Source organism: Bombus fervidus, chromosome 9 (assembly GCF_041682495.2).
Source record: "Bombus fervidus isolate BK054 chromosome 9, iyBomFerv1, whole genome shotgun sequence".
In the NCBI taxonomy this organism is placed as follows: Eukaryota; Metazoa; Arthropoda; class Insecta; order Hymenoptera; family Apidae; genus Bombus; species Bombus fervidus.
The window spans coordinates 10,247,319-10,270,540 of NC_091525.1; the positions used below are offsets into that span (position 1 = coordinate 10,247,319).

Sequence of the window (23,222 nt, forward strand, 5' to 3'; positions counted from 1 at the left end):
TATCTGAATTATTTCAAGAGACAGACAGTTTAGTCAAATTGGACCAATTAGTTGAACAATTTTATTGATAGTAAATTATTAATGAAACTAATAGTTCAAAGAAGTTGATTTATGTGGAATAGATAATAAAAATTTTGAAAGAGATTTTATCAAATATTATTCTATTATATCTTGTAAAGTTTAGTATTAAACGGAGATAGAAGAATTTAGAAAAAAACAAACCTTTATTTACAATATAAAAGTTTACAAATGTGTATATGTACATTAAAAATAATGCTATCTATTAAAACAATGACAAGTACAAACAAAATCGACGAAAACAGTGTACAGCTCATACAAAATAGATGTGGGAATTGGTCGTTCTCCTAAAATATTCCTGTGTAAAAAGATGGCTTACTGACAGGAACATGTCGTCCATTTAATTTTCGTCTTCACCTTCGCCAGCGTCCGTCGAGTCCATGCCAACTTCTTCGTAATCTTTTTCTAAAGCGGCTAGATCTTCTCTGGCTTCGCTAAATTCACTTTCGTCCATACTTTCTGCCACGTACCTAGATTTGAAAATTTGAAATTTAATTTTGAAACATACATTGATATTTTATTAAACGAAATATTTCTAGTCGAGAATAAAACTCTCAATTAATGGAGGAATTTTTCTTTCCCTAATTCATCTTTGTATCATGGTCATATATAATTTACCAATGAACGAATGCACGTTTGCCGAACATGAGATCAAATTTCCTGTTTAGTCTGGTCCATGCCTCAGCGATTGCAGTAGTGTTTGCAAGCAATGCCATAGCTCGTTGTACTTTGGCGAGATCTCCTCCAGGAACTACTGTTGGTGGTTGGTAATTAATTCCTACCTAAAAAAATCAAATTTACGTCTTTAACTACCTACTTTTCCTTAGAATATATTTCTATTTTTCTATCTAATATATCAGTTCAGAACGTTTGAAATAAAAACGACTGTAGATCTCATAAAACACAAGTTCTTTCACATTACCAGAATAAAATCCTTCTACCTTAAAACCAGTGGGGCACCAATCGACGAACTGTATCGCCCTCTTTGTCTTAATAGTCGCAATAGACGCGTTTACATCTTTCGGGACCACGTCACCTCTATATAATAAGCAGCACGCCATATATTTTCCTCTTTGTGGATTGCATTTGACCATTTGCATTGCAGGCTCGAAACAGGACGACGTTAACTCCATCACCGTCAATTGCTCGTGATAAGCTTTTTCAATCGAAACAATTGGCGCATATGTAGCCAAAGGAAAGTGAATCCTGGGATACGGGACCAAATTCGTTTGGAACTCCATTAGATCCACGTTCAGCGCTCCATCGAACCTCAAAGAAGCCGTGATAGAAGACACTATTTGTCCAATTAATCTGTTCAAATTCGTATAGGTTGGTCTTTCTATATCTAAGTTTCGCCTGCAGATATCGTAGATCGCCTCGTTATCGACAAGGAACGCGCAGTCCGAGTGTTCTAATGTCGTGTGTGTAGTTAAGATGGCGTTGTAAGGTTCTACCACCGCGGTGGCAATTTGCGGAGAGGGGTAAATGGCGAACTCGAGCTTAGCTTTCTTGCCATAGTCCATGGAGAGGCGCTCCATTAGAAGGCTGGTGAATCCTGAACCGGTACCACCACCGAATGCGTGGAAAATTAGGAATCCTTGGAGACCGGTGCACATATCGGCGATCTTACGAATTCTGTCTAGAACCAGGTCGATTATTTCCTTCCCCAGAGTATAGTGCCCTCGAGCGTAATTGTTCGCCGCGTCCTCTTTACCGGAAATTAACTGTTCGGGGTGAAATAGCTGATGGTAGGTTCCAGTTCGAACTTCGTCTAAAATGTAGAACGTTTGGAGATGTTGGAAATCGAGATTTCTGTCACTTTCTTAGATTCTTATGACATGTATCATATTTTATAACCAGACTGCGAATAATTATGTAAGTTTGTAATTTCGTAAATATAGTTTAGAAAATTGAATACTTTATATGATTCTTCCATTCTCTGCATTTTTGTATATTCGAGTTTCCCATAAATTCATAAAAATCCGTGGTCTGTTTATAATATATCGTACAAGATATATCTATTGTATTATGTTTGCAGGGAAGCTTATAGTAAATAATACGATTGAGAGTAGTGTGTCTCTACGTTCAAACTTTATATACAGCAAAAAATGATTGTATATACTGGAAATTAAAGAGTTTCTTTTACTTTCATATTTTTTTGAAATAATATATAATATTTTATAATGCATACATTATGCGAAATACATATGTATATATATTGTAATATCCTGAATATTGTAATATTTATTTATTCCTTGTGATTAGGTTAGAATAAACTATGACAAGATAAAGAACTATAAGATGATTTGCTCAGAGCCATTTTTAAATAAAGTTTATGTTATTTAAATTAAATCTACCAATGACTGTGGGCTCAAGGTCCAGAAATACAGCTCGTGGGACGTATTTTCCACCGCCGGTCTCGCTGAAAAAAGTTTGAAAACCTTCGTCGCTAGAACAGCTCTGAGGCGGAAGCATGCCATCAGGTTGTATGCCATGTTCCAGACAATATAATTCCCAGCAAGCATTGCCCATTTGGACGCCGCCTTGGCCAATGTGGACTGACAGTACTTCACGCTGAAAAATTAGATAAATTTATCGTTTAAAAATTATTTTTCTTTCGTATCAGTTTTATAAAATTATAATATTATATTATTAATATATACAAATTAATTATTAATATTTAGTAATACACGCGCTGTTATTAGATATGATATAAATTGTTAACATAAATTAATAATGATCAGATTGAATAATTTAGAGTTTGCTTTCTAGTAAATGTAAATCTTTTTGTAGAAGTTTGGAGACCTCACAATGTTAGATTTTATATATTCTTACAGGTAAGTATTGGAATATTTTCTTATGCGTAGATGACAAAATTAAAGAAATAATTACCATTATGGCGAATTATCGGTATTCGGTGGAAAAAATGATAGGCGAGACGAATCTTCACAGGATGAACGTGCGAATTCAACTGAACGAACGACACATTCTGTGAAAGGATTTTGTTTCCGTTGCTAAGAAATAACAATTTGTAATGAAATATACGGTGTTTCAATTGCAAACTACAGAATCGCTTCTTATATTGATTTTGAATTTTCAAGAAATTATTTAATTATTTCCTGCTTTGCTTACAAACATGAATTTGTTTATTTATGCTTTCAGGCTTTGTTTGTAAACATTGGTTTATTTATTTACGAAATTTCCGAAAACTTCGAGCGTCAAGAATTTTTCTGGCTCGCCAATTTTTTATCTTGGATTTGTTTGCAAACGCTGGCTTGTTCATTTTGTTCATTTACAATTTTTATGTTTGTTTATTTACGTTTTCAATGATTGTTTGCAAACATTGATTTGTTTGTTTGGTTGAAAATGGAAAGCCAGCAAGTTTCCTCGTACTTGTGGTAATGTCAGTCTTAAGAAATTCTTTTCAGAAGTGCGCCTAAAAATTTGCCAAACTATTTATTTCTAGAATGAAATTGATAGGAATAGGATTAGGAATTTAGTTCCGGGTAAATAATAAAACAATTGTTTAATTTTTTCCATGAAAAAAATATTCATTTATCAAATAACTTTGTTGAGAATTATATGGTTACAATAATTTGTAATTGAACAATATTCCCAGATTTTCTGTTTTTGCTTAATCATTACAAGAACGATCTTTTTATTGAGCTACCCCTTATTCTGTCTTATCAGTACTTACAGTATCTTTAGTTTTCTAGCTTATACATAGATTAATACTATATGATACATATATTTCTATACAAATACTAACATTATAAGCATATCCTAATATTTTAGAATTTTTGCCTTAATAATATATTAAAAGACTAATGTGTAATGTATTTTGAAATTATTAAAATGTTATTAATGTCCTGAAGGTTATCAAAGATTGTTAAAATATATATGGTAGCAGTTACTATTGATAAATGAAGTCCAATTTTTCAAGAGATTAATCATTCCTGAAAGATGATCACCCGTGTTGCAAGAATGTTTTTTCACCTACGTCAAGCGGACGAGGTGGCCGAGAGGTTAAGGCGTTGGACTGCTAATCCAATGTGCTCTGGCACGCGTGGGTTCGAATCCCATCCTCGTCGATTACTTTTTGCTTGTAACATTTTGTTAAATTTGATCTGTTATTTTCGAATTATTCACGTAACATTCATATAGGAAATCATATACTTATTAAATATTAAAACTAATGAATATATATACGTTTATATATTTATTTATTTCTTCCATATTTCCACTTCTATATGGAATATCTTCCATTCTAATTTCTACAGCGCACATCTCAATTGTATATCTCATATTTCCATATTCTTTATGTTGCAGTATATTCTTCATAAGTATTTTCCCACATCCTACGTCCAATATTTATTAAACTATATCTCACATTTTGTGTATTCCCTATGTTTCATATCCTACACCCTACTCCCTTTTTCCTACATCCAAAATCAAACTACCAATTTTCCTAAATTCGTTTCCCATATCTTATACTCTAAAACATCATAAATAATAAAAAGAAATCTTCCCACAAATCGTACAATGCAGCTCATAAAATGAAATTCATTTCTCACCAATTTCTAACAAGATCCATAAGAAATCGGCTTTTCCCACAAACAAAATTAATTTGTTATCCCACAAAACTAAATTCGTTACTCACAAAATCCACAAGCAATTGTCTAATCTGAATGAGTAGAATTATTAGACTTAAATTTGAAAAATGGGAAGCAGGTCGCGATGAAGGATGCTGGATGTAAGAGGTGGAATAGTAGTTTGAAATGCGAGATGTGGGAAATACATGCATATGTTTCTACAAACATTGTACGTAAAGCAAATTCGTTAAGTTAATTGCTGCGTGTTAGTTATATAAAACAGAAATGAATTGCATACAATTGCATTTAATTTGGAGAAAGAGACAGGTAGTGTCATAAATGAAAATCAAAACTGCTACAAGGAAACACTCCCAAGTTTCATTCTATATAAAGTATTGTTTATTTATTCAAATTATATTTATTATTTAATTATTATAAAAATAGCATTTATTACATATTAATCATTAAATTTGAATAGTATAACAGTAAATTATACATATAATATATAATTAATGTTGTACATGTGTCACAGGTTGCAAAATTGAAATGTGTGACATCTATTTCTGTATTAATCGTTAAGGCACCTTTTAGATTGCAAATATGTTAAGCTACGAGATTCTTGGCAGTGAGCGAATTAAAAGAAGTTATATTAGTTTAGAAATATTTTTGATGGTGTTAGTTAACCATTTTCTGTTCCGTTTTAACGAACACGGGATATTTTCTTACTCTTGTCGTTTTCTATTGGCGGTGGCGGTCCTTTGGCGCTTTGGTGTCGACTATATACACTGGAAAGAAACGATTATAAGATACCCCAATAAGCGCTTACGTTTAAAATAAGTAGATAATACATACTATCTATATGTTTCAGAACGTATGTAATCCATAACATGAGAAATGCCAACTTGTAGTTGATCACCTATTGGTATAACCCACGGATTAAACTCCATTCTAAATACTGCTTTATTACTTACTAAATCCAGATTTCCTAAATTATTAAATTTAGATTATTTTTTTTTATTGAATCCATTCTTTTTTAAAAAGAAGTTAATTTTATTTTACATGAGTATACATACCTATTTCAGGAGGTAAAACCGTTAATCGATTCCCTTGGATATGTAATTCCCTGAGTCGTGTTAATTCGCCGATTTCTTTTGGTAATTCTACTAGATCATTTTCCCTCAATACAAGCTGCAATAGAAACACAATTAAATGCTAGGAATAAATAAGAGGAACAGAATCAGATTTTAATACAAGAACATGTTATTACTTACGATTTGTAAATTTTTTAATTGCCCAATTTCAGGAGGTAGATACTCAAAATCATTATCAGCTAAATACAGTGCTCTTAAGGTTTCTGTAAAAAGAGGTATTCTTTGAATGTATAATTAAATATAATCTTAAAACATTAAAATGTTACTAACCCATCATAAAAAAATTTCCTGGTAAATTCTTCTCGCTCAGATTATTATAAGTTAAATCTAAGACTTCTAATACTGGAAAAGCACCAAATCCACGTGGAAGCACATCTAATCTGTTCATCCTGTAAACGTATTTAAATAAAATGTTGTAAATTAACGATAATTCAAGTAAAGAACTTACCCTACATTAAGAATCCGTAGCTTTGGCATTTGTGACAATGAAATTGGAAGCTCAGTAATATGATTATTAAACAGATTCAATATCTCCAAATTGACTAGATTAGCAAGACCTGGTGGTACAGCTGTATAAAGGAAACAATATAAGTAAGAGATATAATTTGTTATAAATAAGTGTAAAAATATTTGTAAATCTACCTTGAATTTTATTGTGACTCAAAGTCAACCTTGTAATATTAATCATATTAACTGAAACAGAAAAAATATCTTAGACTGCAATCATAAACATTTAAAGCTTAAGTATATGTGTTCCAAATTGCCAAATGAACTAATATCATTAAATTATTATTAATTTAATTAAAATTATTATTAAATTGATAATATGATCAACAGCCATTGAGTGGATATTCATATTAATTTAGAAATTAAAAAGAAACATCACTCCTGTTAACAAAACAATCATTTCAAACATTTGAAACTTAAAAATGTGTTTCAAAACGATAAATAAAATATAGTTAATAAAATAATATGAATATACTCAATAATAATATCAATAATGATACTGCAAACATTTATGTTAATTTAAAAATGAAAGAATTCACAAAGAAAAATTATTTTTGTTAACAATGTTCCAAATTTTTAAAGTATTATCTTTCAAAGCCTTTGCCCGCGCATGCGTGGACACGCCCACAGCGTGGACAAGCAACAAATGGCCACCTCGGATTTCCATCCGCTCCAAAAACCAGTCAGGACAAGTTGCCTAATTTGGCCAACGGAACGAGACCCACGAAGATATGGTAGACTCACGCAATCCTGGCATCTCCTCGAACGTCGAGATACTCTTATCCGCGAGATCCAACTCCGGATTCTGGATCTCGCGGGCCTCATCGAGCACCTTCTTCGCTTTTGACATCTTCCCCGCTGGAATACACGACACTGGTGCCTGATTCATTGCGCGCGCAATTCTACACACACGTCAGTAAGCTTTAAATAAACATGCGCGCAACCTCTCGCAACTTGACACACGACACGACTCACTGACTTCATTTTATCAGAGATGAGTAGGGAGATCGCTGATGATGGGAGAAATTCAGTCAAAAGCACGCACCACGAATTACCGCCTCTAGCGGTCAAACGACAGAACTATATGAACATTTCTTTCACCAATGCTTCTGTTGGGAGGAATATGCAATCGCACAGCGGACGCAGAAGACGTGCATTCGTACCAAGGTGCACATAGCTGGCAGAAAACAGGCGCTTAGTGGCGATTCGAAAACGGGAGACAAAACGCTGTACTGTACATCGAGCAATTATAAATTTTTGATCGTTATTTTCGTATGAAAGTGCTTCACTTGCATCGGTCACGTGGCGGAATCAAAATATTGTAAATTTATGTCTTTTTAGGATTGTAAGATACGTACGTACATATGTTTTGAGACTTCAAAGTTGTTTGTCATATCCTGGTAAATTTCATATTCTGTAATGAATTATACACTGTATATTTACTGCGATTTAACTTTTCGTTTAATTTTGTGGAATCGGAATGATTAAGTTTATTCGCGAAATAAAAGCTTTACGTTGTTAGCTGGCAAAAGCTTCGCGTACTTGTAACGTATTATAAATTACACATAAAATATAAAATATATAAAAATTACTGAATTTTTTAAAAAATTATAAAATTAAGTTTATATCGGAAACATAGTGAATTCTTATATTTCACAATAGTTTATTAAATACATATTTTAACAGAACTATCCTACTATGGGTTTTCATATACAATTCTAACCCAAGGAGCGTTTCCACCCAAGTTACTGATCCATCTACAGATGGCGACACGAATTCAATCTTCTTTGAGGATCTACGCACTAACTTAATCCCATAATACATTCATACCTATCCGTGAAACCCATGAAACCTAACATCTTACCTACGTAAATGCAGAGAACGTAGATACGTTTTATGTCGTATAGAAGGGAGGCAATGCAATTCCGAATAATTACCGACAGATCATAATCGAAACGATTAGCACGATTAGCGAGCAGTAACGAAGCATTAATCGGCGATATACATAATGCAGCGTCGTACGCGTGTGTAACTAATTAACGAAGATAAAAAGGCGGTTTATGTAATTGCGTCTCGTAATTACCGACCGGTATCGAGCGAATGATGCGATAACCTCATCGGCCGGTTTCAGCAATGTTAAGAATTTTTGCCCGGTCGAACTGCGGTTGAAATCGGAGCGGCTCGCATTCCAAGATGGGTTTCAGTGGAACAGCGATGTGCGTTCAGTGATATTAATGATAAATAAGAACAGCAGAAAATGAGTTTTACTCGCGGCTCTTAAAGGGAACGAGATCAAGGACCGAAGACACACACCTTCCGGCTGTTGATTGACACCGATTCATTTTCCTCATATGCCCATATCTGCATATTTTAAGCACACAAGGAGACTGAAATATTTTCTCGAAAGCGTTTTTTTTTTTTTTCATTTTTCTATGAAATATTTCATTCGAAATAATATTTTCTTCTTGCGTTACAAATTTATTTTATTTATTACTCGTACGCCCTATTTACTTTTACTATACTTGCTTTTGACTGAGCTTAAAAAATTAAGAACAATTGATATTTTTAATTCTTATTCGTTGTATGTCGGAGAATCTACGAAATAATTCTGACGGATGAAGTTATAGCCGTAAAGACGTTTACGAGATTCTTCGGTATTAAAATTGTTTTTATTTCTATTTGTCGTAAACTGTAAATAGGATGCTGCGTGTTTAAAACGTGAAGAAAACTGGTGAACGCTAATCCACGCATAATTCTCGAATATATGGTAATTCGAATATACGGAATATAATCGTTTATATTCGATAAAAATATAAACGTTGTTTAGAAAGCATACGCTATACGTCCGATTTACGGCCGCCAGTATATTTTTAATACGTTAGAAAGATACTTTCGTCACGTACTGTAAGGAAACCGTGACAGTAATTTAATAGATACTTACATAAAGCATAAATATCAAAACCCAATTATAAGATTTCCATCTCTTCCTCGTAGTATTCCACACGCTATAAAAATATCTTCATAAATATCTTTCCAAACTTTAATTTAACTATCCTGGCTATTATTCATCCTCTGTTCCTAAAGCGCATTGCACCTTTTTCCCACCTAAATCATTCTCGATCGACAAAAATCGCGCATCGTTCGAATTATCGCGAATCTAACCTCATCACGAGTCAACTTCAACAATACCGACATTAATCACGCGAAAATATCAGCAGCGATAATACTTAACCTAACAACTGGAAAATTAATCAAATTACTTCGATCGCCAGGTATAATCGACGTTCTCCTCGAGATCGTATACATCGATTACCATCGGCGTGTATTCCTTCAACCTCCCTCGTATAAATCCTAGGCAGCTCCTTCCCCGAAGGATTCTAACCCAGAAGAATCGCGACGCTCCTTCGAGGCCAGCACGCGGTGTTTTGTTTGTTAACAAAGCGATGGCAGCGATAAAAGGCAGTGATGGGTATTGGAAACTCAGTCTCGAGACGAATCGATGCTTTTCAAGACTTTTAAAATTCGATTCACTTCACTGAAAGTTTGGAAAGTTGTCCGCCTCTCCGGTATCTTAAATTTTCTCAATAAATTCTCTTTAATATTTAACGTCAATGATACATACTGTTTGGATTAAAGAATTTAAAATGCTTGTAAAAATTTTGACTACACGTCAAGCTTTCAAAAAATTTATCGGGATAATCAGGACCTTCAAGACTTTTGAGATTTACAAGATTTACAAGACTTTTAAGATTCCTAGGACTTACAAGATTTACAAGACTTACAAGGCTTTCAAGATCTTTAGGTTTTCCAAGACTTGCAAGACTTTCAAGATTTTTCAGATTTCCAAAACTTGCAAGACTTCTAAGATCTGCAAAATTTCCAAGACTTACGAGACTTTCAAGACATTCAACATTGTCAAGATTTCCAAGACTTACAAGATTTCTATGATCTATAAGATTTCCAAGACTTCTATGCCTTTTAAGATTTCCAAGACTTCCAAGACTTTCAGGAGTTTCAGCGTATCGAATCCTGTTCGAAGTGTTTCGAATTGTTCGCCACACGCACGTATCCGATGCGATTGGAAGTGCTTGACAACCCATCACTACCAACAGGGCAGGACAACGCGGTAAGTCGACTTGTACCTCGTCCGCGCTAAAAGTACGAAGAGTGTGGCGCCAAAGAGTACCCGAGGGCGTCCTGAGGTTACCGACCTTGGCGTACAGCGTAAAGGACAGAGCTGTTCGAGGGATGCCCCTCCTGCATCCATCATTGCTATCCAGCAATCAGTACCAAGCTACGTTATCGGTTAATTTACCGTCATCGTTGTCTGAAAAAGCAAATCTCGTTTCATATTCCGTGAAAAACGTTCGAATCGGTCGATTAAACGTCGCGACATTTCTTTCTGTTATATCCGTAATGGCGGAAATCATCCACACGATCATGGCACTGAAGGAGCTTTTATAGTGGCGGATAGCGTTTATTAATTTCCTCCGGGTCGATCAGGCTTCTAAAGTTTCTCCGTTATTGCTCTGAAAACATTTTAATTTCCTGGCATAGTAACAGGAAGCAATTTTTATTTTTGCACGATAGATAAACGATTTGCAGTAGTAGACGAAAGAAAGTTTAGTTTGCCAAGTGATTTATTTGCGTATATGCGCATATTGGTAATTTTTGTATTAAATATTTTTCACCATATGCCAACAGTCGATTATTCTGAAACGTATGCATATTATATTTGTTCATTTGTTCTTATCAAATGTACAGTCTGTTTCATAAAATTCTGCTACTTTCTGTATCAGTTACATAGGTTAGGTAAACTTTCCTTCGTCCCCTACTATATTTTATGTTCATTCCCTAAATTTTACGATGCGAGTAAAATTACTTAACGAAAATATACAAAGAACTATTATCGAAATCCGTCATTTGTCAACGATTACTTTTTACATTTTAATCAAAGCACGAACCAATCAAAGTTCGAGAAGATCAAGCGGCAATTTCTTTTCGAAGTGAATGTCACATGACCCGCTATGCGCAGAAAGATGCGCGCATCGATTTATTCGGCACGATCGGGTGGAGACGCAAATGCAAAATGACACGAGCGTCGATATAAATGCATCTTCGAGATCGTTGCAATGGAAAGAAATGAACGTTGGGCGATTGTCGGACGCATATTATAATCTTGTATCGAATAATACTGTTTGTTGGTCGGTCGGACGTTTTATAACATCGGCAGCACGTAACATATAAATTACATGCACCGCGTTTATAACTTGTACTGCCGCGACTATAAGTTATAAGGCGTCGTACGATCTATGAGTTATAACTGTTGCGATGATAATTTATAAGTAACAACTGCCGAAGTTATAACGCCCGAGGTGTACAGAAGACGTAGCGCCTCGACACTTATATTCGCCCGCGATGGATGCGAATCGAACGTAAATTTCGCGCTCGGGGTTGCGCAGGACTTTTAGAGCCTTTGCGATATTTAGATATCCCATATGAGGCCGTTTATCAGCCGACTAAGACTGAAAGTTAATTCGCTCGGTGTGTCTTGTTCCTCTTGTTCTGGGGAGCTACCTAACTTGAAAGACGAAGAACGAAACAGTAAGTCGATGTAGAAATTAAAAAGTTGGTTGATCGCGGTTAAGGTTGGTAGTAAGTATCAATGAGATTTATGGTGTACCTTTGGTACCAGTTTTAATCTGATTATTTTCAACAACTTGTTGCTTTAAGCTCTATAACTTTGATACAACACGACGAGGAAATTATTGTATATAGTTCTTCGCATAGTTCTGTGAAACGAAGGATCTTTTATCGTTTATTGAATTCTGTTAAAATAAAAATCAATGATTCTTTGTTATGGTGAATTTATATCCCACATTTATCTTCCATCATAGTTGCGTATCTTGTGAAACAGCATGGCTTTTTAGTCAATTAATTCGTCCTTTACTCGTGTAATTCTTAGCAAGTGTTTGATTTTCACCAAGCGTACAATAGGCATGTAAATACATTGCATTGATTCAAACTATTGTTCACGACATTCTATACCAAAAGCTGCAATAACCGACTCCGGAGATCATTAACTCGCCTGTGCCTTCTTGCTGAACTTATGGCGCGAATAAATTGTCATTGTAACAAGTTTAACGATAGATCAACCAAAATTACGTACCTATTCTACGTTTATCCTACTTCCACTATTCGATGTAAAATAAAAAAAAAAAAAAGAATCGCGTAAGATCCTAACAATCTTCGTCATCTACTATCTGCCACTCACCTGATCCACAAAAATACAATTATTCGGTAAATCATCGCGCAAGAGGTCTCTCAGTCACAGCTCTATTTCGTCACGTGTAAAAGAATACTTGGAACTGGACGAAGTGAAGAGGATCAATAAAAATCGAGTTCAACAGCATTTTAAGAGTCAGGTTGACCGCAGCGTGACCGGAAAAGCCTACGCGCGCGTGAGCTCGTCTTTTACACAGGGGGACCTGCGCCCATGCATAAATCTCGAAGAACGCGGGCTCTCTGGGTGCGTTCCTCTTCGAGACAGGCGCACGTGCGTTCGCACGCGTGTATGGCCGGGATGAGACCTCCGCGGACAACGGCGGCAGAGCCCACGAGAAACAGGCGATCCTTAGAGAAAGGGGCAGCGCTGCGACGTAGGAGGGGAGTCCACGTGGAATATCCAGTGCAGCATGTAAAAGCCCGTTATGCTTGGGACGTGGTGTTAGCGTGGTGCATAGGCGCACATGCATTAGCATGGCGTACGCTATAAATAGATGTAGCAGACCGCAGAGAGATCCTAGCCATTCCGCCGCCTCCTCCGCCTTCCCTCGCGTATCAGAATGCACTTGGTAGTCGCGAGCGTCCGTACACCCTGGCACTGTTCGAGTTTCTGCAAAAGAGACGTCGCTGATTGTGCAAGGAGCATTCTTTTTATATGTTCTCTGTAGAATAAAAGAGCGAAGGTATTGCGTGTGTATGTATGGTGTCTATTGGCATCAGATGATCGGTTGGTGCGTATTTCTGTATGAATACGGAATTATGGAAACGTGGAAATTGGCGGCTGGGTAACAAGTTTAGGTTTTATTAAATCGATACGTTCAACGTTTCAGTGGCGAGCTGAGAAGGAAATAATTTTTGCTGGTCGTTTGGGAATGGACAGATTGATGTTGTAAATGGGATTCTGTTTAAAGGAGAACCAGCTTGAATAATACATTGAGAAATTAATAAGCACTATCTGTATTACTGGAACTACAATAGTAGATTTAGATATTTTATCTTTGTAATTGTTAAGAATGTACAGAAAGGTGTTCTTGACAATGTTAGTATTCATTTTTATTACAATATGAAGGATCATACGTATAATATTACAATAAAAATATGATTATTAAACATCAAAGTCCTGAGACTCAAAGCCACAAAAATTAATAAGGAAGAAAGAAACAAGAATAATCAAAATGATTGTATCTAAGATTCCAGTGTTGACACTATCTACACTCTTGATTTACGTCCATAACTACTTATAGCAGTGCTAAATTCAAGGTATCAAGATGTATCTAATTGACCCAGATATCCAAATCCTGTTAAGTCTTTTAAAATAGTACCATTTTCCACTGATTAAATCTGAAATATCATACATATATACGGTTTATTACCGATTTACTATTCCAACTGTCCAAATAGTAGAACAACTTCGATCGAAGTAAATAAAATTGCTAAAAATTGTAATCATGCTTCTAAAAAGATAACAGCGACGTTTATTTTTGATTCGATCGTCGTCACGCGTCCTCCCTCGATGGTAGCAACGTAACTGGAATCGAAAAGGCAATCAGTGATCGCCGATACACGCGACAAAAGTTAAACAGTAGCCACGTTCGGTCGACTGGTTACAACCGGATCAAAGGAAAATGAAAAATGACGAAACGAACGAGGAAGAGAGATAGAGAGGAAAAAGGAGGAAATATCTGAGCCTCCTGAACTGGCTGTCCGGTCGTAACACCTGCTGGCCGTGTCGTAACTTGTCTGACATCCTCATTGCCGAAAACAGAAGCTGCCTGTGTCTGGATCGGCCGGTATACCGGTATCTCATAACGGCCTGTGCCACGAAAATGGTGTTTTAAATCGCACGCTGGCGTCATATCGGCGCCTTATTAACGTTGGCGACAGGTCCACTCTGCTGGCTCATGCCAGATCTCTTGGTAACCGCACAGGAAGTATAGATTCGCCAAACCAGCTACCATCATTTTCTCGATATATCCGCGTTGCGTATAAAGAACATTTATTAAAACAAAATTTCAGTTAAAACTCAATTAAGCAAATTTCTGTCGGTCGAAATTAATACAATGGCGATTGCATACTTATGTACAGTTAGCAAGATTAAATTTTATTTGTTGTGTATTTATACGATGCATAAATAGTTATGCGAGTAACCAATCGCGTGTTTCATGATTTTACAAGTCTACGCGATGGAACAGCTTTATTAATTTAGGGTTTATTAATTTACCATATCTTGTCGGAGAATTTACATTCTCTCAAGTTTCCTTAACTCACGTTTCGTACTACTTACGATGTTACAATGCTTTACGTTCTTAATTATAATATGTCGAATATGTAATTATGATATTATTAGTAGCATAAAAAGTATTTCTACATCAATGTATTTAATGTAACATTTACATGGTGATTAATTAGACTTAAGTATATCACATTTCGTATCATTTAGTGGTACCTGCACATAACTACGAAAATTTGATACTGTGAAAGTGAAACGTAGAATCCGATTAAAAAAAGATTCTAAAACTCGTTGGAAAATAAGAGCGTGTGCCAATCCTTTTTCTAACTACCGTATTATGAAGAACTATGTTTTAAAATCGTAGTAAAATTTTGTTATCGATTTTTATTCTCATTCAAACGTTACCATACATTAACCTTATTATGTTAGCCTATAATTATTGAACAAAGTTCATAAACAATGTCAGTAGAAACTGCAACATATTCTTAACATTTCCCTGTTATTCGAAAAAAGGCTGCAATGAAAAGAAAACCGGAAAAAGATCGTGAAAGAAGTTACGTTATTCACGCAAGATGCTAAACGATCGATTGCTGGGAAAAAGAAATGAAAATCGCATTAGGTAATCCAGTTAACCACTATCCGCGACAAGATCGATACTTCATGCAGCATGTAAATTAACAGTTCTAGATTCATGATTCGTGTCGAGCCACCTGTAATTTGCACGTAATGCTATACATTAACACTTTAACATACAATGCAGTCGAACGCGCGGCTGTATTGCGTTTGCTGCATGGAAACGCGCCTTGCTGTTGGCAATACCGCGGATATTTCTGCCGTGCGCGTACCTTCCGATTAGGCGTCCGTTGTAAATGAACTATACCAGTTAAAAAATCAAATAATATCTTTAGTAACACCTGACACCATAAATAAGATTTAAATTTCAGCTACGAACGACAGGATAACTTTTGCCTGGAGACACGCGAATAGCCGTAGCAAATGTGTTGATCGACGAATGATTAATGGCTTTTTGCGTAAGTTCCGATTATTCAATCGTTTTTAACAGCTATTTCGATATTGTGAAAATATCGAGATTTTTTAATGGAAAAACTTATCGGCGTATATTTCCAATTATTGTTATAGTTTCGATTATTGTAGAATTTTATTGTGTTCCTAGTAGCGTGATTATTTAACGATGTGAGATTGTGTTTTTACATAATCTATACTTCGCTTCTGCGTGTGTAAAGCTAGTTACGTGGCAAGACAATAGAAAAATGGGGAAATATTGCGTAAAAGCGTAACGATTGAAAGATCCTAAGCAAATATATTGTTCAATTTCAATCAAAAAGAATGACAACAGTATCAACTCGTTAATTATAATATTGTCTTCAAAAACCCAAGAATACGTTTAATCACTATGTTTAATTATTCCTCCAAGTTGCGAAAGTAACAAAGATATCAACTGTGACCAAGGTTAAACGAAATATCTTATGCATAAACCATATTCCACATCTGCAAACGAAACAGTTTAGTACGCATTTCCCCGACTCTTAGTCAAACGATGCAGAAACAGCTAATTCCGACACTGTGCGGCACAAAACAAGCCATAATCCAAAGTAAGCGCCAACAATGTACAAGAACGACTCACTAAATTGCATTTAATAATATCCGCCGTGTCTACGACGCCATTGCCAACAAGAAAAACGCCTCTCAAAGAATCCTACCAGCGAGTGGGGTCCAAGGCGGATGAGCATTCCGCCGCGTCAGCTAATAATAAGTCGAAAAATCCGCGAGCCTGCACGACGCGTCTCGCGTTGATAATAATGTCTCGTTCTTAACAACCCTTCGAGCGTTTGGACGATCGATTAAATTAGCTTGTTTGGCCCGTTAGTGTGTCCGAGAAATCCGCACACCGAACTGTTACGTATGTTATCGGTGTACGAAGCGTAAATACCGGATAAATGCCGAATTCCACGCTGCGTTTATCCCCTGGTTGCGTTCGTTCTTTTAATCCCCTGGTAGAATGATGCGCCGTTTCACTCGAAGGCACGGTAAGATCGTTTTATACGACGAAATCGGAATAAAGGGGGCGGGAACGAGGCGTTATGCCGATTTATTTCAATAACCAGCCATATAGCAGGCGCTTAGAGGCTAAGACCGAGGCCAGGGTCGCGTCGTGATGCGGCGAGTGGTCGCATGAACCGGGCAAGGCCACCTAGAAGAGGCAGCCTGGTGTTCGGAGGGCCTCAAGGTCAGCGATGGTATCGAACGGTGACGGAGGAACGCAGAGAAGAGAGGCGAAGAGTGGCACGTTGCATAATTGCGTCACGTTGTCCAGGAATCAGTGCTCCGGACGTGCACGCCGCCGGGAGTTTTGCAAAAACTGCCGGCAAACTGGATTCCAAAGCGACACACCGGGCGTACGCGCGCGCCAGCAAGAGATCTCCGCTGCACGCGCGCCACCGCGCTTTTATTTATACGATCGCGAGACCGCGTTTATTTTGCGCGTGCATCCAACGTCCCCTCCCCTCACCGTTCTTTGCGGTCGGCCTTGCGCGCGCTGCCACCCAAACTAACCTTCTTTCCTTCTTTTCGCTTCGTCGCTTGTCTTTTGTTCGAATTTTAACCCCGTTGCGCTAAACTTAATTTCGTTCTCTATAATTCTCGTCGGTGTGACTTGTGAATACACTCGCGAAGGTTTCAGGAAATCGGGACACCGTGAGATATTATTTTTCCCACGGAAGCTAACCTCCCTTTTTCCCTTTTGCCTTAACTTTCGTTCCTTCTTTGTATCTTGCCTTTAATTTTGGTAATTTGCGTTTCATTCCCTGTAATTTATATATATGATCGTATAGTTCGCGTATAACCTCGCGCGGATTTAAGAAAATACATTATTACACACGGAGATATTGTTTTTGAAAGGCTCTATAGGTCCGTAAACGTTCGTTCGTACGTTGTTCTTCTTGTCACGTTTGTATGCTTTTCTGCAGACGGATTTAGGCAGAATCAAAGCAAAACTTGCTCGTAATAGCGGAAAGGGCCATAACAAAGTAAGGATAAGAGATCGTTTGGTTTTTCCCATAATCTCACTTATTCTTGTGCATTCTATTTTCACACGTCTGAATTGCTGTAGTTTTAGTATCTGTAGTCTGTAGTGTGGTAGCTGCATCAGTGTTTAGTGGATACATCCACTGAAAACTGTCCACTAATAGCGAGAAAAATTACAAGAAAATGGAAGAATTTAGATTTCAGACCTTCGTTTTGGAGGGCGCTGTAGTTTCTCCTGTATAAACGCTCGGCGCTGTTCTTGTCGCGTTTATACGCTTTCCTGTCTGTGAACTTACGCAGGATCACGCATAAAACTTTCCTTTTAATAGCGGAAGAAGCTGTAACATAGTAATGACAACGTTGTAACACACTCTCCTTGCGCGTCACTGTATATTTACTGATATGTACATGTGTTACTCATTACACTATGTTCGTAGACTATGCAGCATACAAATTTAAGAAAATATAAAAACCTAAGAAGTCTATTATTATCGTGTAAAATAAAATTAAAAAAAAAAAGAAACAAACGATCACTATTTTTCTATAATGTTATAGTTTCGTTCCTGCTTTCGTATGTTTCCCCATGTGATTTTACATGAAACTTTTGTCTTTAAGATTGGTAGAATTAACAAAAATTTCCAGCATCGCTATTTCTGCACAGTACACTTTTTAGTTTGAAAGTTCGTAACAAAATGAATCAATCCTATTGAATTGAAACACGTTACTTTTGAATCAGCTTTACTTGCAAAAACAATTACTTCTTTCCTCTTCCACTTGTACGCTATTCTATCGTAAATTCTGAACAAGAACAATTCTCAACGAAATTCTTTTCTACTATATCTGCAGAATACTTAGAAAATTGTCAACGCTACTGCAAAAGTACAAATAACATTGCTTTTGTACCGCATCGCAGTCGCAAAAGTCCATATTCACTTTCTAATCGACTTAATAGTATCTAATTATCACGCGTGCGTGTAGATCATGGATCTTCGTGAACCTAATTGGACTGGTCGTGTCATCCACCATCTAATATGGCTTTGACTCACACATAGAAACGCGTGTATCCGAAACGTGTTTTGTAAATCACTACAGAATATGAAAATTATACAGAGAAAGAAATTTAAATCAATCGCTAAATATTCTATCTATACGGATGACTTCTTTCCAGCGTTGCACGGTACAAACACCGTTATTGAACGATCCTGTAGGCTGAGCAGCGTTCGCCCGGTTCTGCACTCGGTCCGTACACGCGTTCCTGCGTGCAAGTTCGCGTCTACGCTCGCGAGGAAGATGCACGATAACTATCCACAGCCGGTCCGTTCGTCGTTCATCAATCGACCGCCGCCGCCCGGATGGCATTCCAATTACAGGCGATCACGATTCCGCTTCGTCGTCATCCTAGTTTCGCGGGAATCGTACGGCGGCGTGTAAAGCGAATGATCGATTTTTTTTCCTTTCCTTTTAATTTTTTTTTTTTTTTCGTCTTTTCAGAAACGTCCGTTGCTATCATACGAGCAAACGAGCAAAACGAGGGCTTTCGTTATGTGGAGCAGGAGGAATCGACGTGTGATTTTATTGGCCCCTCTCCGCTGTTCGCGTGACACGTCTTGCAGCCTGACTTGGTGCGCTCGATTTGCGCTCTTTTTTCGCGAGGAGGAGAGAAGATGCGGATGTTTTATTCGGTAATTTAATTACCGTGATTTTTTTCACGGCAAACCGGCTCCCGTGGGCAGCATGCAAAAAAGTATGTTAATTATAGTTGACGATTCCTTGCGGGGACGAATCGCGATCGCTAGAAGACGCGAGAGGACTCGAGAGAAGGCACGAGAATCTGCAAACACGCGCGTTTACGATTCATGCCTCGTTTTGTTTCGTTGTTCGTGGTATTTTATGGAGTTTGGTTTGGTTGATTGATTAGCTCGGATGTTTATTAGGGAGATATAAATTGATTGTAGTTTGGAATTGGATTAAGTTGTTTCATAAATTTGTCCGGTTTCTACTTTGTATCGAACGTAAGTCGTAAAATTAGAATACATATTTATGCAATTTATTATTGCAGGTTAACGTCTTAATGGCATTCAGAGTTTACAGTTTGCTTAATAAACTTGTCATTAACACGAGAATTATTTTATACAATATAAAAAGAATGTTGTTTTCATGAGAAAGTTAATACTTACTACACTAATGTACTACTTTTATCTCATGGAAAGAAGTTTTACGTTAATTTCGATTGAAAATAAAAGCACGTTCGATGTATCGACGTAGATTATATTATACAGTTTAACGCAGTAACATAAATTTAATTTACGCAGTTTAACGCGGCAGGAGTTTGAAAATCCTCGTAATTGACGCATTCGACGCCTGTTCTACGTTATTTCGCGACTTGGATTTTATTTTTGAACGATGATACGCAGTTTTCATTCAACCACAGTGGTCAGAGGGTCTGTCTAAACTTCATTTTATGACTGACCTCGCTAAACAAAAATGCAGCCTGTGTACTTCCCGTAAACATTTACGCGAGTCTCGTAATAAAATGGTCGAATTTAGTACAATGCCTAAAACGTTGTTATGAAAGAAAATATACGTAAAGATGAATGTGAATTGAAAAGATTCGTTGAATTAAAAAACTACCATGTATACTCCATATAGACTAATGCCGTCAAAACTTACAGAAAGTTTGATTTTTTCAGCAGATAGGAAAATTGATATATAAGCTGAGAGTTTTGCATAACAATTTAGAGATCGAAAAATAGGATTTAGCTATTCATTGCAAAACACTCGTATTTTCCAAAAGGTAATAAGTTAATGAAACAGATAAGTTGAGAATGTTGCAGTTAATTTGAAATGAACGAGATCGAAGGTGAAACTCGTTTAAAAGAATCCAATGACAATAAATTATTACCGTTGATTTACCACTATAATTGATCACTATAACTGCATAATATACTGCGTATATACGTAATATACATTAATAATATAATTATGACATCACGAATATCACATTAATGCACGTTTCTAATCATTCGCATGAAATAAGTTTCTAAATGAAATTAGAAAACTCAGAATGTCAATCCTATAATTTAAATCTTAATTCAATCGCAAGGTCGAAGGTGTGAGTGGATATTAAATATTAATACGGAAAATTGTTTTGAAATGCACGAGCGTCACGCACGGCGCGCGACTTTTCGCGCGAAACCGATCTCGAAGATAGATCGTTGTTGGCGCCGGTTTTTGCGCTACGTTTCCTGGTGCGGTATACTCGTGGCTGTCGATCGTATACGTTCGAGCGATTAAACGATAGCAGCGATTAGGAGGCCGTGCGCATGCCTTCGCAACGGCTACCTACTATGAAATTATTAGCGCTGGCGCCAGTTATCTCGCCTCTCTCTTTCCACCTATTCGCTCGACTATCTATCTTTCTTAGCCTCCGTTTTTCTTCTTTCCTTTCTCTCTCGAGCGCGTCGAGGAAACGCCATCTGCGTCGCCCCCTCGTTTCACCCACGTTTCTTTTCGCCTCTGGGAAACTACGGAATTTCAGTAATTCCTGGAATTTTCCACTCTATGTCGCGCGCAGACGAATATCTTTCTGCTGACATTTCAAACAGATTTTAATTATTATTTTATGAGGTTAGTCAGTTCAGTAGGTGCAATATATTTCGGAGGAATAATTCTCTGCAGAGAAAAGTCTACTCGTCATCTTCTCAAATGGAACGGCATGTTAATTTTGTTATTGTTTCGTATTGAAAATTTCTCTTTTTGGACTATGCATTAAATTCCATTTAAAGTGTCGTGACGATAAATAATGCAAAAATATTCTTATGGCTAATTGTCTGCGTCAAGAATTACTTTATATTCAATAGTTAGATACGTAACATTTGGGATCATTTGCTTGGGATAGGAAGGTGCATATAAATGTATCGACATGTATGTATTGTTAAAATAACACACAGAATGAGTGATAAAAGGTATGCAAAAGTTACTGTATGAAATTAATTTGATTTAAAATCCATCAAAATCTTCAATGAACTGATAGCGAGTAAAATTTACTAACATCTTGAACAGAGTGTTTCATATATAAGAGTATCATACTCTGATTTGTTAAGAAGAAAGCGCGACGACTAATCGAAATAACGAAGTTCCTTAATAAAAACCTCAATCTCTTTTTAATTTTTAATTACCTACGTGTCTCTAATGTACAAAAAAATGATGGTCATCAGGCTTTCAATACCTCGAAGCTGACAGCATTATTGATTCCCTTTCTGTTTCAAGCTCTAACTTCATATTAAATTAGACGTCGTTGATGAAAGAAATTGGCGGGCATAGTGTAAAAAGCAACGAAAATCTCGTTTATCTTCGCAACGTTCATTAACTCTTCGTCGCAAAAACCCGTGATTGATCAATATTTTTTTTTTAGTTATAGTATTCATCTAACTTCCCTCCAATTATTTTTCAGGTCGTCGTTCGTAATTATACCAACTTTCTATTTCTATCTTTCAATTACATCGCACTTAATACACTGAATCTATGAGCCAAGATTAAAATGTCTTTTAATTATTTTTTAATATAAAAAAACATCAATGCTTCAATTTAATTCGTTTTCAATACGGAGAGGTTTTAATTGACCAAAGTTTTCATCACCCGATATAAACCGAAAAGCATAAAGTTAAACTCTCACGAGGGAGAGAAATTACGGTCAATTACAGCTTCTTATTTCGGCGAGGAATAAAAAAAACTAATTAAAAAATTCATGATAATTAAGAAACGACAAATCTAAGTAGAAATTGGAGGATAAACCTTCGCGTTACACAGCACTGCGTCTAATTACTACAAATTTCGCTAGCAATAAATCATCTTAACAAGGTCTGAATTACAGACTTCCTCTTTGACGAACGAATAATCAAGCGAATAACACAAAAACTTCTACATGAGAACATCTTTAACATAACTTTTGCCAATGCTGGCAATCTAAACCGGTGGCCACGACACATGTTCAACTTCCTAATTGCTTTGTGTCTGAAAAATCGAATGCGACATACGTTCTCGAACCGCTCTAAAGCAGAATCCTGATTAAGATTCTCTCAATCCTCGGTGAAAGTAATTACAAGAAGCACAATACGGACGCAAATCTCGGCGCTTATAACGATCGATCGATTAATCGACATTGGTTTCTTTTCTTGGCTGGGAATCGTTTATTACCGATGCTGACGAATTCGTAACCGAAATCGAACAAGATCGTTCGTGGAGTCGAACGTAGGAGCGCTTCATGAACAAAGGATCGGCTAAATTGTCTCGTTTCTTTCCTTTTATCTTCGTTTTGTCTTTTAACCAATCCCA

The 23,222-nt window shown here is 36.6% G+C and overlaps 2 protein-coding genes and 1 non-coding gene across 4 annotated transcripts in view; 1 reads left to right on the forward strand and 2 right to left on the reverse strand.

Moving 5' to 3' along the window:
- Positions 1-210: 210 nt before the first annotated feature.
- Positions 211-23,222, reverse strand: part of LOC139990710 (tubulin alpha-1 chain) — a 143,839-nt gene continuing 120,827 nt past the window's right edge. Inside the window, exons 5-8 of the mRNA XM_072010170.1 lie at positions 2,436-2,652; positions 1,020-1,849; positions 697-860; positions 211-548 (exon numbers count right to left, since the gene is read on the reverse strand). Coding sequence (XP_071866271.1) covers positions 419-548; positions 697-860; positions 1,020-1,849; positions 2,436-2,610 — 1,299 coding nt within the window. The 5' untranslated portion in view covers positions 2,611-2,652 and the 3' untranslated portion in view covers positions 211-418. The remainder of the gene's footprint in view (positions 549-696; positions 861-1,019; positions 1,850-2,435; positions 2,653-23,222) is intronic.
- Trnas-gcu (transfer RNA serine (anticodon GCU)) lies at positions 4,087-4,169 on the forward strand. The gene has a single exon. It is a non-coding gene; the product is annotated as a tRNA-Ser (tRNA).
- Ics (ras suppressor protein 1) lies at positions 5,047-7,314 on the reverse strand. 2 transcript variants are annotated; one of them, XM_072010174.1, is made up of 8 exons: positions 7,073-7,314; positions 6,464-6,514; positions 6,270-6,390; positions 6,092-6,210; positions 5,942-6,024; positions 5,744-5,858; positions 5,523-5,655; positions 5,047-5,455 (listed from the first exon to the last, which is right to left on the reverse strand). In XM_072010174.1, the coding sequence occupies exons 1-8, from the start codon at positions 7,215-7,217 to the stop codon at positions 5,371-5,373; spliced, it is 852 nt and encodes a 283-aa protein (XP_071866275.1). In that variant the 5' UTR covers positions 7,218-7,314; the 3' UTR covers positions 5,047-5,370. The 2 variants fall into 2 exon arrangements, with proteins under 2 accessions (XP_071866275.1, XP_071866276.1); XM_072010175.1 differs by having other exon boundaries at positions 6,983-7,086.

Excerpts from the sequence above, each read along its gene's own strand:
- Ics (XM_072010174.1), bottom strand. The coding sequence starts at position 7,217 with ATGAATCAGGCACCAGTGTCGTGTATTCCAGCGGGGAAGATGTCAAAA. Across the intron at positions 6,025-6,091 it reads AGGAAATTTTTTTATGATGG|AAACCTTAAGAGCACTGTAT; the intron begins GTTAGTAACATT and ends CTCTTTTTACAG. Across the intron at positions 5,656-5,743 it reads GGTTTTACCTCCTGAAATAG|GAAATCTGGATTTAGTAAGT; the intron begins GTATGTATACTC and ends TTAATAATTTAG.